This window comes from Pelodiscus sinensis, chromosome 9, assembly GCF_052426305.1.
Source record: "Pelodiscus sinensis isolate ZL-2025 chromosome 9, ASM5242630v1, whole genome shotgun sequence".
NCBI classification, from domain to species: Eukaryota; Metazoa; Chordata; order Testudines; family Trionychidae; genus Pelodiscus; species Pelodiscus sinensis.
In genome coordinates, this window is record NC_143060.1 from 25015650 (window position 1) to 25034002 (window position 18353).

General features: G+C 40.6%; 1 protein-coding gene across 1 annotated transcript in view; it reads right to left on the reverse strand.

Annotated features, from left to right (window-relative positions):
• Positions 1-18353, reverse strand: part of LRRIQ3 (leucine rich repeats and IQ motif containing 3) — a 100270-nt gene that overhangs the window by 59390 nt on the left and 22527 nt on the right. Inside the window, 1 exon segment of the mRNA XM_075936241.2 lies at positions 17781-17914. Within this exon segment, the coding sequence (XP_075792356.2) occupies positions 17781-17914 (134 nt within the window).

Consider the following 18353-nt stretch of genomic DNA (forward strand, 5'->3'; position numbering starts at 1 on the left):
CCCAAATGGAAGTAACTCCCCATAATTTGTTCCCCACAACTTAAAGTGTTTAGATTTATTAGGATTCTTCTTATTATTATTATTATTTGTTAAGATTGTTAAATGTTTAGATTTATGATTATTATTGCCCCTTTAGAATATAATATATTAGGTCATGTAACTTAGAACTGTTAAAAATATAATCTTAACTGTTAAGAATATAATCCTATGTAGCCAGAAACAGCCCCCCCCCCCCCCGCCCCCTCTCTGTGCTCCAGGGCATGCGCAAGCTTGTGCAAGGGGCTGCTTGAAATTGACATTGCAGAGATACATTGTAACAATGCATTGTCAAGCCACTAACTCTGCTATGGGAGCCAAGCCCTGTAATTGTCTAAGGGCATTGTTAACTTTACTTAGCAGTCAGAGAATGTTTTAAGCAATACCACCCAGAAACTTTCTGTAACTACAACTTTTATTATTATACAAAATACTGTATGAATGTATGAGAGAGTGCTTGGATGATGAATGAATGGCTCTGAGAGGTGCCAGCCTGAGAATACAGCAACAAAGGGCTGAAGAAGGCATCAGGTGCCAGTGCAACCAAAAGGTGTCAAGTGGAGAAACTGGAGGTCCACCCGATGAGATCACTGATGAGCACCTGGCAGCCACCCTGGAGACATCAGCATGATACAGCAATTTCCATAGACTGGCATAGGAAGAAATTCCTATAAGAACTGGACTAAAAAACTATGGAATCAGAGTCCAAGGTTCTGCTGCCAGCCTACCAGGAGCTTCAGATGCGCATCTGATCAGGACTTCGCTCCCCACTACCATCACTTGTGTACAGAGTACCTGGCCAGTATTCTGTCACAAGCAACTTCCAGGCTGGTAACTATACACAGAACTTGAATGAATGGATGTATGAATGAATGGTTATATATATATATATATATATATATATATATATATATATATATACACACACACACAAGTGTATAAGGGTTAAGTAGTGATAGGAATAAGTAGTTAAACAACGTTGTTTGCTTCTATCTTTTCTTTATTTTTTTATTATTATCTTTACAATAAATGTGGCTTTTTGCCTTATCCCCCTCATAAGATCCTGCTTGCTTTTATTTGGTACAACACTATAGCATCTTGATATTCAAAACTGAGGCTTAAAGTGATGTGTAGGATTTGTTTGTTTTGTTTTCTGTCTAGTCTCAAAACTAACCTATATATGTATGTGTATCACAATTTTAGTATTGTATCTATTGTATAGGAGCCTGCCTTTTGTCTTTCTCTAAGAAATCATGACCTGGATAGGACCTGCCTACCTATGGTTCATTATACTTGACATTGCATTCATTCAAACGTCTCAGGAGAACATTTTTCATTCAGAGATAAACAGGCAGAAAGAGTGCATAAATATGTAAGAGCAACCCAGAGTTTATGAGAACTACAAGTAGTAAATTCTATGTGATGCACCAAATCCCTTTGAAGCATCCTATGTTTCTTGCTAGATAAATGTATTTTCTTCAGTAATATAATCTAAACATTCAAAGGAGAAGAGTTTTCCCCCCTTTGATGTACAATATTGCTTTGATGATCTATGAATACATTCTTATACTAGATATCATGGATGATAAATAAAAACTTTAAAGGTATAACCCTGTTCTAAAAGCAATGAAAATATAACATATATGATGACAATGATAGCAGAACAACTATATGTTAAAATGCCAACTATGCAAAAGACTGAATTAAATGATTTCTCCAAGAACATGAACCACAGTAAGAGAACGAATACAAATTGTCACAAACCTTGTAAAAATACAAATAAAACACACAAAGAAGTGAAAACACAATATGTGGTATTACTCACAGAACCAAGATGCATCATATCGTATTTTCAGAACAGACTTGAGTGAAGTGGTTAAGCCAAAAAAAAAAAGTACTAATTTAAACAGCAATCCTTTTGCCATGGGAAAGTAGGTTAAACATCAAATGGTTAGAACCAAATTCTGCCATCAGCCACTCATGTGACCCACCTGTGACATTGTGGCTCCATATTTTTATGGATATGTGTTTTTGATTATGAATTTGCATAATTCAAATATGTTTTATGCAAATTGGAGCATAAAAGGAGCTCTTTGAAAGAGCTTGTAATCTCCTGAATGTATGCACCCATATATAAATGTAGATGAGCTAGTGAAGATCATTAGCAGTACTTAAGGAACTTAATAGCCCAATACTAAAAACAATGATCTATGAATAGTCTTATTTTTCCTGTAAGCCCGGACTATGGTTGGTCCTACAAAGATATGTGGCTAAGTCACCTGATTCTGGAACCTATTTTGAATGTAGTACTTTTCCTTGGCAGGGGAGAAGGGGAAGGTTGAAGCTAAAGATAAATGACTCCTCCTACTTTGGGAAAATCTATTAATAGGCCGGAACGAGACAACCAGAATTTATGACACCCAGGCACCTCCTGTTTATCATCAAGATGACTAATGGAAACAATTATGACTGAATGGGGGAGAAATCAGACCCAAATTAGGAGGCTGCCTACTTTGTGAGAAAGATGATTAAAACTACTATTAGTGTGAGGAATTGCATAAAGCTAGTTTCTTAGAATATTAAACTTAGCTGGCGTGCTTTGTTTTATTTTGCTTAGTAACTTACTTTGATCTATCTGTTGTCACTTGCAAACACTTAAATCCATACTTTTTAGATTTAACACAATTTTGTTTATTAACAAACCCAGTGTAAATAATTGTTACCTAGGGGGGATGGTAGAAACAGCAGTGTTATCTTTCTTTCATTGATAAAGGGGGCAAATTTATTAGTTTGCTCTATTTAAAACTTTATGCAGATAGGACAGATTTATCTGGAGTTTTGATCCCATTGGAACTGTGCACCTGAGTGTTGTGTCAAGTCCCCATGACTGAGCTGTTAGAGAGCTGAGCTGCTGTAAGTATCTGTGTTGCTCTGTTGTGAGCTGTAACCCCAATTCTGTGCCTTTGGGGGGGGGACCAGATCTTCTGGCGTAGCAGGACAAGGCAGTGGGGCACCCCAGAGGGCAGGCAGTGGGCTCAATGCTATAATCAGCCCATCAAGTAACAATTACAAGGGGATCTCTGTGTCCCAATCTGTTATATCATCACCAAAATCCTTTGTAATCTCATGGATGTAATTGAAGGCAGAATTTTCTTTTAATAATAATACTCTGCACTTTCATACATAGATCTCATGGTGCTTTAAAAAGGTGGGTATTATCCCCATTTCACAAATGGAGAAGAAAACTGGAGCATAGTATGTTTAAATAACCTGTCCAAAGTCTCAAAGCAAATTAATGGTAAACTCTGGAATAAAATTCTAAGTTTCCTAAGTCCCAGGCTCATATTCAGCTCTTCAACAATAATCCAAATTTTGGTCAAGAAACAGGGAAATCTGTCAACTTTTCTTCTGAGAGCAGAGCTTACATCAATTAACACGTGGTTCTTCACTACAGTGGTCACTGAATAGCTTTGATAAATCAAGGGGAGAGGTTACTTTTCAGACTTCCCACAACTATTAATTGCTCTGTGAGTAAAAAAAGTTACTGGATATTGTCTCATATTATCAGGGATCATAAGAATAAATGTACTTAACTTTTATCATTATTTCCTTTAAGTGAAGATACAAGAATTTTTCTACCAAACCTTGTATATAGGCTTATAATGAGGCCCTAGAAAGAGAGGTGGGTTGATTAAATGGACCCAAATTGGATTGTAATAAATCTATCAGTGAATACTAGTGAACTTAAAATAAATCCCAGAATTTGGAATTTAGGAAGTATTTATTGTGATTTGATTTTGTTTTATCCAATAAACTTGGCTTTCAAAGAATAAGTCATTTTACTTACTAGGCATTGACTCTTTTTAGAGTACAAAAGGTATAGATCTATAAGCAGTCTAATCTTCTGATTTCTACTAAATTAAATGTAATTACAAGCAAGTTTACACCTGACATTCCATGTTTTCAGGCCAACAATATTATTATATAAGATTAATCTATTATATTAGTCCTATGTGTTTATTTGTTCTCTTTGGTTTCCTCTTTTTATAAGAAGACTGTCAGCAAAGTTTGAATCTCTCAGTTAACCTGCTTCTGGAAAAGTTTCATCAGCAGAATTTTTTTAATGTTTTCTTCCATCTTAGTAAATTGGATGTTCTTTGTTTTTCCTCTTCTCTATGGAAAGGATGAGATATATCTCACAATGTACATTTCTTTTCATTTTAAATAGATTTTGGATGGATTTTTTGAATTATTAAGAGTCAATGATGATTCACGTGCACCTCTTGTAGAGTGAGCAGTGTGGTTGATAATATTGCAGTTGAATTTTAAATGATCTTGTTTCTCAAACATTATATTAGTTTTTAAACCAGATAGTGATCATTAACTGCTATGTGGGTGCATTTCTGCTCTTTCACCACTTTATCCTAAGGTAAATGATACCTCACTTCTGATTTAGAAGCTGTAAACTGAAGCCAAATTAAGTGGAATACAAGTCTAAAATCAGAGAGAAACGTATATTCAATTATTTGTGAGCTTGGGAGAACCAGCTTTTGGACCTTAATGACTCAGGAAAAGCCCACAGAGTGTTTTCTGAGATTGTTAACAAGTCAGTGAAGTCAGTACACAAATATTATATGGTTAAGAACACTGAGGCTTAAGATATTTTAACTGCTAAAAGTTTGTGCAAAACAAATATTTAAGAGGAATGACTGGGCTTTCTACTTAGAGCTCAGCTGTTTACTTTACGTACAGGTAAAGGAAGTTATGACTTTGTTCAAAGTTCAATACCTTTATAGCACTCACAGGCTCATCTGGAGGAACAACTTAACAATTTATAAACTTTAGATTTTTTCTGCTTTTTGCAAGCCCATTCCTTGGATCCCCAGAACTTGACTTGACTAGGACTGTGTGCATGCATGTGAAATCTATAATTAAGTTAGAAGACATTTACACACATTTGAATATGTCAATGACCAATAAAATAAAAAATGCCCTCTAAAGAATATTCAGAATTATGAGAAATATTAGGCTATTTTGAATAGCAGTATAGTTGTCTGGGGGCCTTTACAGGTCTTCGTTCTATAGCTGTGCAGTTGGCCTATTTAGAAAGAAGTTATGCTGGAACTGAGAGTGTGTCTAGACTACAGGGTTTTGTCGACAAAAGTGGACTTATGTCGACAAAACTATACCTGCATCTACACCACCGCTGAGGTCTGTCGACATAACCGAACTCATCAGTTTTGTCGATGGTGGTAAACTTCATTCTATGAGGAATAACGCCTTTTGTCGATAGAGTTCTGTCAACAGAAGGCATTATTGCCTCTACACTGTCCTTTGCATCTACACTCTCATGTCGACAAAGCGGCTTGCTTTGTCAACAGAACTGGATGTAGTCTAGACGCTCTTTGTCGACAGTGTCTGTCAACAAAGCCTCTGTTGACAAAGCCTCTATCAACAAAAGCCTGTAGTCTAGACGTACCCTGAGAGACAAAATCATCTTGGCCCATGTAGGTCTGACAAAGTTGAAGATTTAGCAGATTATCCACTTTCTTGTAGCCTCCATAACTTGTCTGAGAAGCTTTTTCTTGCACCAACTCAAAAACTAGAATACTCACTATATAATGAAAATGTTTTGGCTACGTGGGCTGTCAACCTATTTGTCTCAGCAGCAAAACCAAGAAAAACTATGTGAAGGAAAGATTCCCTTATAATCTAAATGAATCAATTAATTTCTAATCATTGTTATTTTATTTTCATATGTTGATGGGGGGCATTCTTAACCCATGTAACTGATTCTTGGAGAAAGTTCTTGTGTTTTTATGTATTTCAGTTTGGTTGATTTTAAATTTGGTATTTTATTGTCTGTATACCCTAAATCTAAGGTTCTAAATTAATAAACTTTAATTTGTCTAAATAAATAACATTAAAAAATAACAAACAGTGTCAAAGAAACACCTGTGAAAATTCTGACGTTCCCAAGTCAAAGAAAGTTATTTACTTCAGTATTGCTGACATGTCCTTTTGTCAGAAAACTCTAGTGAAACAGAGAAATTTTTCCACTTGAAGAAGCCAGCCAACTTTGAATACCATTTTAAAATAAGGTTTGTGTGTGTGTGTTTATATTTTAAAATTTGTAATTTTAAATTAGAAGGGATGGGGAATGGAGTTATTTAGTGTACCAATAGTTTTGTTTTAAAATTTACTTATTTTTATTTAGCTTATAGACAGAACTGTCCTAACTTCCTTCCTTGGTATCCACAGACAAAAAGATTGAGCTACTGGTATTTAAATTAAACATACCAAATTTCTGTATGAATATTTTGATTTCTGTGTAGTACTTCTCCATGCTACAGACAACCCCTTTATTACTTATTGTAGAGCTAAAGTAAAAGCAGTGGGAATTAAAACATTTTTGTTAGCAACTTCTTTCCCTTTCTCCTGACACAATACATAAACCTTGAAAAAACATATCAAAATTCAGAATATACAGCATATACAGTGCTCCCAAAATATTAACTCTGCCTTGTTGTACATGCTGTAAATATTAGTATAAATTAATAAAAATATGTTAAATTATATTTAACAAATGAAATGTGAATAGAAAACACTGCATATGTGCAGTATAGCTGAGATAATGTTACAGAAACAAGTTTAGTTTTTGGAAATTCCTAACTTGAATATATCAACTTCAACTATGCACTATTACTTTTTTTCCCATTTTATTTCACTTTTCTAAAGGAAACAATGAAAAAGACAACATCTACAGTTCTTTAACTCAGGAATTTAAAAATACCATTGCAAACACCAATGGATATTGTAAATTCACTGATTCAAGACTAAAGACTCCATGGTCTTCTTATAACTCTGAATTCTCCAGGTCATACTAATGAAAGCTTTTTAGCTAGAGAATCTTTAACAGCCTATAACTACTCATTCAAATTTATCAAAATACATGTTGAAATATGCCTAAAACAACTTTGTCAACTTCTTCTGAAATTGAAAGTAGTTGGGGAAAAGTTTTCTATATATCAGTGACTTGAACTTTTTAGTATTTGGAAACTTAGGCTCATGAAGAATACCAATGCCCATGTATTCACAGAATACAAGAGTGAGCTGTGCTGGCTTCCAATTAATTTCTTGGTAGAATTTCAGGTGTTAGTTTTCACATGTAAAGTCACAATTTATGTGGATCCTGGCAGCCCAGGGGTCTCTTTATCTCCATGATATTACTAAAACTGTGATCACTGGGATGCTGTAGTAGCTCTAAAGTGATTTAGAAGAGACAGCAGGGCATTTTATAAATAGTTTTTAATTCTCAAAATCAATGCTTCACTGAGACAGACTGAACCCAAGTTGTTAACCTTTAGGGAACAGTGTAAGTTTCATGTAACTGCTCAGGATTTTTCATTTGTTTGGTGAGGATTTTTTTAATGGCATATTGCTTTATAATAAATGAACTGGAATGGGGCGGGGGGACAGAAGTGAGCCAATAGTACTTTAAGGTGTAGTTATTTTGTTTTCTTTTTTGCAAAGCATCTTAAAGTACTTTTGAAAAAAACAGTTGATTAAAAAAATAAATTATATAGTAAATTATTTCCCTTATACCATAAGAGGAAGTTACTCACTTTGTGCAGTAACAATGGTTCTTCGAGATGTGTCCCCCTGTGGGTGCTCCACTGTAGGTGTTGGCTCATCCTGGTGCCACAGATCAGAGTCTTCAACAGCAGTAGTCATGCGCGGTCAGTGTTTCGTGACGTTCGTGCCCTTCCTCTAGTGCACGCAATCCAGCTCCTGCCAGTTCCTCTCATCCTCCTAAGTATCTGAAACAAACAATTACTGAGAGAAAGACTCCAAGACGGGGAGGAGGGCGTGTAGTGGAGCATCCATGGGAACACAGATCTTGAAGAACCATCATTACTGCACAAGATGAGTAACTTCCTCTTCTTTTTCGAGTGATGTCCCTGTGGATGCTCCACTGTAGGTGACTTTGTAGCAGTGGTCAAGAGCCCTTGGACAGCAGGGCTCTCAGATTCATGGTCTAATGGCCGTGGAAAGTACCGCAGAGTCCACCGCTGAATCTGTGGCCCAATGTAGTATGGCATAATGCTTCATAAAGGTGGCATTAGAAGACCATGTGGCTGAACGGCAAATGTTCGAAAAAGGAACTCCTTTCAGGGATGCTATGGATGTCGATATGGTTCTGGTAGAATGAGCCCTAAGTGTTGTCGGAAGTGGTTTGTTGCGGATAGTGTAACATCTCTCAATGCAGGAAACTATGAGGTTCGAGATGTGTTGAGAGGATGTGTCCCTTGGAGCAATCCGCTAGATACCCCAGAAGACAGTGGGACTTCCTAAATTCCTGAGTCTTCTAAATGTAAAAGGCTAGTGCTCTTCAAACATCGAGGGTATGCAGTAGTGTCTCTTGAACAGATGTATGAGGCTTAGGGAAAAATACCGGAAGAACGATGGGTTTGTTAATATGAAACTGGGAATAGACCTTAGGGATGAAGGTTGGGTGGGGGTGTAGTATTATACTGTGTGTGTTAAAAACAGGGTATGGTGGTACTGCCATCAGAGCCGTCAGTTCGCTGGCCCTACAGGCCGAAGTAATTGCCAGTAGAAAAATAACCTTTATTGTAATCATTGGAAGAGGTACTGTCACCAATGGCTTGAAGGGAGGTTTAGTGAAGGTGTCCAGGACTAGATCCAAGTCTCATGGAGATGGTGGAGGCCTGTGGGGAGGGTTGAGGTTAGTTAACTCTTTGAGGAAGTGCTTGGTGGTAGGGTGCGAGAATATGGACATGCCATCCACAGGCTGTTGGAAGGCAGTAATGGCCACCAAGTGCACTTTTAGTGATGCTATAGCTAATGCAAAGTGGGGTAAGGACAGGATATATTCAAGGATTTTGTTCAGAGGCACCATGTGTGGGTCCATGTGTTTGTTAGTGCACCAGGAGACAAATCTGCACCACTTATGCGTGATGGTTGTTCTTGTTGTGTCCCTCCTGCTATGTATTAGGATTTCTTTGACCTGACAGGAGCAGAGGTTCTCGGCATCAGAGAACCAGTGAGGAGCCATGCTGTAAAGTGGAGAGCATGAAACCATGGGTGGAGAAGGATCCTGCGGGTCTGGGTCAGTAGTTCAGGTAGGGTGGGGAGGGGATAAGGTGGCAGAAGAGACATTTGATAAAGAAAGGAAAACCATGACTGGCAAGTCCATGATGGCTCTACAAGAATTACTTTGGCTCTGTCCCTTTTGATTTTTTCTAGGACCCTGGGAATGAGCGTGGTAGGGGGGAAGGGATAGAGGAGTGGACCTGTCCAACTGAGAAGGAAAGCATCGCCCAGAGAATTTCTGCCAATCCCAGCCCTGTCGATATTTTGAGTTTTTGAGGGAAGCAAACAGATCTATTTGTGGAAAACCCCAGAGGTGAAGATGTATAGGAGAACATCTTCCCAGATCTCCCATTCGTGGCCTTGAGCGAATTGTCTGCTTAATGCACCCACTGTGGTGTTGCTGGTTCCTGGTAAGTATAAAGCTACGCATGTAATCTTGTTGCGGATACAACAGTTTCAAAGGCCTCTGTGCAAAGGGAAAGGGATCGGGACCCTCCGCGGTGGTTGATATAGTACATCGTGGTGATGTCAGTGTGAATTCTGGTCATGGTACCGGAAATATGTGCTCTGAAATGTTTGCAGGCATTGACAACCGCCCTGAGTTCCAGAATGTTGATATGAAGGGCTGCCTCCCGTGGTGTCCATCGTCTTTGAATGGACAGACCATTCATATGAGCACCCCAGTCAACCAGAGAGGAGTCCATTGTGATCTGAGCGGATAGCTAAGGCTGATGAAATGGAACTTCTGCAAGTTGGTTGTGTGGTCTGGTCCACCACTCCAGGGAAGATATCACAGCAGATGTTGGAGTGACTCGTTTGCTGACGTGGTCCCTTGTGGGAACATACACTGACTCCAGCAACTGTTTTAGGCACCAAAAATGCAGTCTTGTATGGTGGAACACATAGGTTGTGGCTGCCATGTGGCCCATGAGATGTAGGCACATGAGGACAGAAACCAGAGGGCTAAAGGTAAGTACAGCCATCAGATCTTGTATAGCTTGGTACCTCTGTTTAAGTAAGGCTCTCATTGTCATGGAGTCCAAACGTGCTCCTATGAATTCTAGATTTTAAGTTGGCTCTAGTGTTGATTTCTGGTCATTTATAATCAGACCTAAAGTCTTGAATGTCTCTCTCTCCATCACATCCATGTGGGAGGTTTCGGCTTTGGCTGGACCTTTCATAAGGTGGTCATCGAGATAGGGGAAGATTACCACACCTCGCCGGCAGAGGTGTGCAGCTACCACCACAAGTGTTTTGAACAAGACTCTGGGTGCTAAAGAGAGTCCAAAGCGTAGAACTCGATATTGGAGGCGGTCTTCCTCAACCATGAAACAGAGAAACCTTCTGTGGGCAGGATGGATCATCACATGCAAATATTCATCCTGAAGGTCGAGGGCTGCAAACCAATCCCTGTGGTCTAGTGCTGGAATTATGGTCACAAGAGTCACCATTTTGAAATGCTGCTTTTGCAGGTAACGGTTGAGTTTTTGAAGATCGAGTATAGGTTTCCAGCCTCCCATTTTTTTCTGGGAAGTAATTGGAACAGAAGCCTCTGCCTCTGAACTCGCACGGTACCTTTTCCACTGCTCCAATGGTAAGGAGGTGATGGACTTCTTGTTGTAACTGGTACTCATGAGAAGGGTCCCTGAAGAGGGATGGGGAAGGTGGGGAGGTTGGCGGTATTGATGTGAATGGGATGGTGTAACCTCTTGAAATGATCTTGAGAACCCAACGGACAGTGGTGATGCTGGCCCAATTTTGGTAAAAGAGTTTGAGCCGATGATGGAAAATGGCAACTGCAGGATTGGGTTGGTGCCTGGTGCAGAGGGTTTGCAAACCCTCGACCAGGTGGTCAAACATTCTGCTTGTTAGCAGGCTGAGCGGAAGCGCAGTTGTTTTGGGCATGCCTCTTTTGGAGTCTTTGCCTCATTCATTGGTGCTGATCGAATGGACATTGATGGTATCTTGGTTGCAAGAAGTCGTAACATCTTTGGAACAGCGTGTATCTCTTGCAGTGGAATGGGGGGCATGTATATCACTAGGGTTTGGAGAGTGGTTCTCAAGTCCTTGCTCGAGTGGAGGACGTCATCTGTTTTATTAGTAAACAGCTTTTGTTTATCGAATGGGAGGTCCTCCACCTTAGTCTGGAGCTCCTGTGGAACTCCTGCAGTTTGTTAGCATGAAGACCTCCTCATAAATAATGGCTGTGGAACAAGCTGCCGTGTCTGCCATATCCAATGTGATTTGCAGCCCAGTTGTGGTGAAGGTGTATCCCTCCTAGACGATGGATTTTAAAATGGACCTTTTAGCATCTGGCAGATGTTCCATTAGTGCCATGAGCTTAGTATAGTTGCCAATGTCATGCTACGACATGAATGCCACGTAGCTGACGATGCGTAGTCAAAGAAAAATATATCTTCCTGTCAAAAAGGTGCATATATTAGCTGTTTTCCTCCACTGCAACATTCTTATATTGTGGAGTTTTTGACCTATGCTGGGCTGCATCCACGACCAGAGAATTTGGTTGTGGGTATGAGAACAAAAACTCTGACCCTTGGTCGGAATGAAATATTTTTTGTCAGCCCTTTTGTTTGCAAAGGGTGTAGAAGCCGGGGTCTGCCAGATTTCCTCAGTGGACTCCATAATTGCTTCATCTATTTGGCAGTGCTTTTTTTGTATGCTGGGACGGTTGCATATTTTTAAGGAGACTATATTATTTCCTCTGGACTTCTGTTAACTGGACCTCCTGGCTTGCGGCCACTCTTTTAAACAGTTCTTGAAACTGTTTGAGGTCGTCCAGGGGAGATTTATCCCCAGGGATGACAGCCTCATCTGGTGAAGAGGAGTAGTAGTCTGTGGGTGATGTATCCAGCTGTTGCTCCTCTGGTTCAGATAGCTGACCTTCCTCCAGTTCCAAAGTGGTGTGGTGGGGAGTAAGGTACATGACGTGGGCTGTGTTGTGCAGGAGTAAGCAAAGGGGATGGTTCGTGGTGTGGACTCCTGGATCTGTAGCAACAAAGAACCAGTGTCTTGAGGAAGAGCAGTACTGATGTCAGTCGTATAACCAGTATGGTCGGTCATAATATTACCTATAGAGGTCATGGCACAGATGTCTCTGTGATGACTATCTAGAAGAATATGTGTTTCCGTGTTCCTCCCAGCTCATATCACAGCCTGATGTAATTGGAGAGTGGTGAATCGTCATCGAGCCTCTCGATGAAAGAGGAGGTGAAAGAAACATATGCTTCTGCTGAATGGTGCAGTGGAATGTGCGTCCCGGTGTAGGTGGTAGAGGCGAGGGGGACCTGTGATGTAGTAGCGGTAACCTTGGTGCCAGTGGTGAAGGGGACGGCACCAGTGAGAAGGTTGGTGAAGGGCTAGGGCTATATGGTCCATGCCTTTCTCAGTTCCGAATGTGTATTCGGTGCATCCGGTGCCAGGGAAGGGCAAGATACTCATGCCGGCATGGCCGGTGGTGTCAGTGCCATGGGTTGTAGCGCCGACGCCTTTGCCGGTGCGGATGCCGGTGCTGACAATGCCTTTGGCGCTGGTTGCTCGGAATCCTTTCCTGTTGTCAGCACTAACAGTGCTCGGTGCCAGCTCTTCAGGTCTGAGAGTGCCCTAGGATGTGGCAAAGCAGGGCTTATCCGCAGTACTGATCCTGCTAACTGGTACCTGTGGCAAGGAACATGCCAGAGAAGTGCACTTTTTTTATACAGACCCCATAGTGGGGGAAGAATCTCTGTGCTTTTGAGCCTTAGGGTGCTCTGAAGGAGCCGTGGGTGAAGCAGAGTCTGCAGGCCACAGCGCTTTATCAATCAGGAATATGCGTAATCGCATCTCCCTATCTCGACGATCTCTAGCCATGAGTTTGAACAATGTGGGCACTTCTGAGGCACATAGGCTTCTCCAAGGCATCTGATACATGCTGAGTGTCCGTCTGACTCTGGAATGGCCTAGCAACATGTGTCACATTTTTTAAAACTTGGAGAAGCCAGCATTGTAGGAGGGAAACTATCAGGAGTTCACCTCAATCTGTGTAACCTCAGTCTTTTCTTCTTGTTTCTCTTTCTTCCCCCGCCTCCCTCCCCAGAAAAGCAGCGAAAGCTGCAAACGGTTTTTTTTTTAAATGAGTAACTATAAACTAACTAACCACTATGCTATGAACTATAAACTCTGTACAGAAATAGTAAACTAACTAACTAACAGAACTCTTAATTTCATGATCAATAGTTGAGGAGAAGAGCTCGCTCCATCTGCGACCGAGGGTGGCACAGAAGGAACTGGTGGGAGCCGGACTGCGTTCATGAAAGAAATGGTGCATCGCGAGATGCTGACCGCACATGCGGTCCAGCTGACTACTGCTGTTGAAGACTCCAATCTGCAGCACCGAGATGAGACTGACACCTCCAGTTGAACATCAGAGACATTACTTGACGAAGAACTTCATCTTTTGTCTCTCTCAAATGCTTGTTCCTCTTCACTTTTAGACAGCATGTAGATAGATGACTTAGTCATATTGATTGCCATTTGATGGTTGATCTGTGCACTTTTCCTTTATTTTTAAATTTGGTTTTAACATATTTTCATAAATACTTAATGCCAAAATAATAGGAAGGAGGTGGAAGTGGAGACGAGTCCTCCTCACAGCCCAAATCTATCATTAGAAAAAAAATCCAGTGACGTGACTCTGCACTGTGCTAGTTTTTGGTCTAAACTAACTCCTAAATTGATGTGTTACTGGTCTTCAGTGAAGGTTGCAGTGGAGCTATATTATCAAGTTTCAAATGATCCACTCTACTCTACCATCTCCTGTCAAATCCCTACATATTTGCACCTAGCAAACTCTCCTCAAAAAGAATTCTGGGTTAGAGCCCTGCAGTAAAACTGGGATCCCGCAGGTCCCACATGACCTGCTTCCACAAAAGCAGAGGCACATAAAATGTACTTTGTTGCAAGCAAGACTGGGGGGAGGGGACCCACAGATTGTGGTAATTTGGGGGACAACACTAAATCTTTCATCAGTTTGTCATAAATAGAATTTCAGGAATGTACAGCAAGATTTCCCTTTATTTAACTAAAGGTTTAATACTTAAAGGTAAGCGAGAATAGAAAAAGATTTGATGTCTATTATAAGAGGAGTTATACAAGTATTTTTATGTGGTTTAAGCAAGATTTGTTTAATTTCTTTAGTGTTAAAAATTGTGTGTGAATTCCGTGTGGGTGAGTGGGCGTATTAACAAAATTAACATTGTAGGGTTTGGTGGGGGGATGGTTGTAGGATGAGGGAATCTCTCTCTTGCAAGATTTGAGGGATCTAAGATTTTTGCAAGTGTGTGTGTGGGATAAAATGCAAGAAACAATGCAGGAGCTCTTCCTTTATGATCAAAACCTTTCATACTTCTGGAACACTGGAGGATTTCTCTCTCTTTCAGACCCACATCAAGGAGACATGTCCTTCCATAAGGGTGCCGCTAGTCAGCAGTGCTATTTTGGGATACTTTGAGTATGCTGAAATAGCATTTTACGCATCTTGACAGCACACCCATTTGTCACACTACCGAATTGGAGGGAAGCAGCCAGATCGCTGCTGCACCCCTAGGTGGGGGTGTTGGCCCCAGAAATTGGTATAAAAGGGAGCCATGTGGGGTATTGAATGGAAGCTTATTGTTTGCTGATCTTATGTACGCTATTTATGTGAGTGTATAATGTCTGTGTGGGTAGGTAGGAATCTGTAATCTGTGTGGAAGCTGAATATTTCTCTGAATGTGGTTAAGCATTGCTATGGACAGGCTGATTAGCCAGGCCCTGTAGGAAAATGGCACTTGATGGGCCAAGGACACACCCAAAGAATGGGGCTGTCACCTGAGAGCAGCCAGCAGGAAACACAGAGATTGGCCTCTGACCAGGTGACCTGCTGCATACAAGAAGAGGCCAGGAAGGAGGTATAAAGAGGCCATGTGGTCGATGCCATTTTGTCTTCAGCTCAGCACTTCATCCCAGAGGCATCATTGCAGGGATTGAAGGGCCCGAAAGACCTGTGGACCCATTCTGATCTTAGGATGTGCAATAAGAACTTTTAAACCAGCAGCTGCAACATCTCTGCTAGAGCCTGCATCGAGAACTGGGAGATTCGGTGCATGTAACGTACTGTACTTTAATAACCTTACTCTCATGCTTTTCTTTCTTGTTTTAATAAACCTTTAGTTGTTAGATGCTAAAGGATTGGCCCAGCGTGATTTGTGGGTAAGGTCCAAAGGATAAATTGGCCAGAGATCTGTGGCTGGTTTCCTGGAACCGGACAGTACTTGTTCGGGGTAGGTGGGATTGGGTGCTAGGACCCCCCACCTGTGTATGAGGTCTGGGGCCATCTGGGGCACGGATATTGCTGGGGTGTCGGAGGGGTTTTGCTCGGGAGGCTTCAGGCAGGTTGCTGAAGCGCTCTGTGGGACTGGTTTGTGGCCTGTTTGGAGAGGTCACCAGTCTGGGGGCTGTAAGGAGCCCCGGATTTGAGCAATTCGCCCTGAGCGGGCGCCCTCACCTGTGCCCAGACACGGCCCGGTCCGTCACACCGTTATTTTGAGATAGCTTTTGAAATAATGAGTGCACTATTCTTACATCCCTGTAAACCTCATTCCAAGAGGATTAAGGGATATTTCAGAATAGTCCTCTATTCCAAAATTTGGTGTTGTGTGGACAGCGCAAAATTTCAGAATAAGCTATTTCAAAATTAACTCAAAATAAGCACGTAATTTGTGTAGTTCAAATTGCAGAGCTTATTTCAAGCTAAGGGTTCAGTGTAGATGCACCCTCTGTGGGATACTGGATTCAGCAAAAATTTTAAAAACCAAGTTGTTAAATCAAAACAATTTGTTCTTTCATAATGCAGATAACACCCACATGTTACAATCAAATTTAAAATATAAAGACTTTTGCTGCTTTAGTGCTTCATGTTTTACACTTTCTTTGACCATTTTCCAAAAACACATGCATGGTGGGCATTATTTGCTCTATGAACTGCTTCCATATTAGACTGCAATTTCCAACCATTCTAGATGCAGAGCAGGCGTAGAGTCAGATTGTGAGAGTGATTTCAGAGCAGATCATTTCAGCAGATAGTAAAAATGAGCAATTGTGAATAAATGCTGTGAATGCTTTCAGCATTAGTCTGGCTCACTTGCATAATGACAAATGCCCTGATGTACTTATTTTGGGTGCAATCATCCAAGCGAACATTCTACAATGTAAGTACCAAACATCTTGTCCTTATTATCATTATTATTGATTGGCAGTGTTGTATAGCTGTGATATATGGACAACTCTATATGAAAATTAACTTCTTTCACATCTTTACAGGAAAATGCAATCAACTTCTAAGATATATAGAGATTAAGATAAAATGAACATAGAATCGAAATAAATAATGCACTAGAAACTTTATTTGCAGTGTGAAAACACTACTTATAGCAGCTCTGCTTTCTGACATTTAGTTGATTGCTATCTACTAAACTAAAGACACACTCAGAGTCTCTGCACTCTAGCCATCAAGCAACACAGTAGAATTTGGTTGAACGATTTCTTCAAGTATACGTTGCAAGCACACAGAATGTTTCTATTTCTGGAATGCCCACAGGTATATCATTCCTGAATATACCTTGATTGTCCTTAAATATGAATCTGTTGCATAAAGTGATTGCAACTGTGCTACGTATTATATAAATTTTCTAAATATGTACTTACTAGCACATGTATCCACCATTGCTCGGGTCTTTAATTGGACTAAGTTTTTATTTAAATAAAATAAAAATGCACATGCTTTATTTCAATTATTGTATTTTTTTAAAAATGAAGGAAAATGAAGACTGGAGTGAGGGTTTGGGGTAAGGAGAGGCAGGGGGTTAGTGGCTTAGGGCAGAGGATTGGGAGATGTGGGAGGGCTCAAGGCAGGGGGTGGGGGACTCAGGGCAGGTAGACGGGTACAGAAGCCAAGGCAGGTGGGAAGTACAGGACACAGGGCAGGGGGCTGAGGACAGGGGGCTGGGAGATGGGGAGGGGCTTACCAGGGCCACCCATGGTGGCAAGGGTGGTGCTGCTCCAGTGGCGACTCCTCCCAGGGTATGGAGCAGTGCTCCTCTGCCAGCGGATCCCCTAGGTGCCTTACCTACAGTCTGTCTGAGGGGAAAATGCTCTGGAAGCTGCTGCCTTCTCCAACGCCCCACCCCATAGCCGGCAGGCTGTCTGGGTGGGTCCTGGCTCCAGGGGCGTCGCCCGCTCCATTGCCCCACCACAGCCTGCCAGCTGTTGGGGGAGCCATCCCTCCTCTATGTGCATTTCACTTTTGCATTCTTCCTCTCTCTGCCCTCTCCCTTTCCATGTATGGAAAATAGTCCCATTCCCAGAAAGTCCTATTTTCCGGGTACAACCAAACCCTAACCTTGGTTTAACTTAGGGTAAGAGGAAGTTGCATACCAAATTTGGTGATCCTATCTCTTATGGTTTAGGAGGAGTTCTTGAACAAACAGACTCAGACAGACTGTCTCATAGAAGACACACTCTAAAATATATATATTCTTCAGCATAAAAAAATCTCCATTTCCATCTTGAAATTTTTTTTAAAATGTACCTACCCAAGTCTTTTTCTAGTCAAATATCCCCTTATCCATCTTTGAACAATCACAACTGGTGAATGATGAGCTAGAATGTGATTGATTTTTGAAATGATGTCTTTGACCACATTTATATTCTCCTCAACGATTGCTTCCTGAATGAATTCAATTGAAAATGTTGAATATCATGCCTTAAAATCTAAACTTCTCTAATAAATAATTTGAAACAATGTATTTAAAATTATTATTTTAATTTTCCTTTAATATCTAAAGATTGAAAGAGAAGAGCAAGGCCTTTTGCTTAAAAAATTTTTAAAACAAGCAGAATAAGACTATCAATTTTATTGAAACAGAGCTGAGAAATCATTTATAACCCAAAGCTGAGTCAGTACCCAACGTCCCATATAAAATAAACAGCTGTCAGTGAGACTATTCTGCCCGTTGTAGAAATTTCATTCATTTTAAGTTACAAAAAAGCCATTTAGCACTCTGAACATAAAAATAACCCTGGACTATTATATTATTATTGTTACAGTAGTACAATTAAAAATACTGTTTTCTTTCTTATAACATCTGAATAACTGAACAGATTAT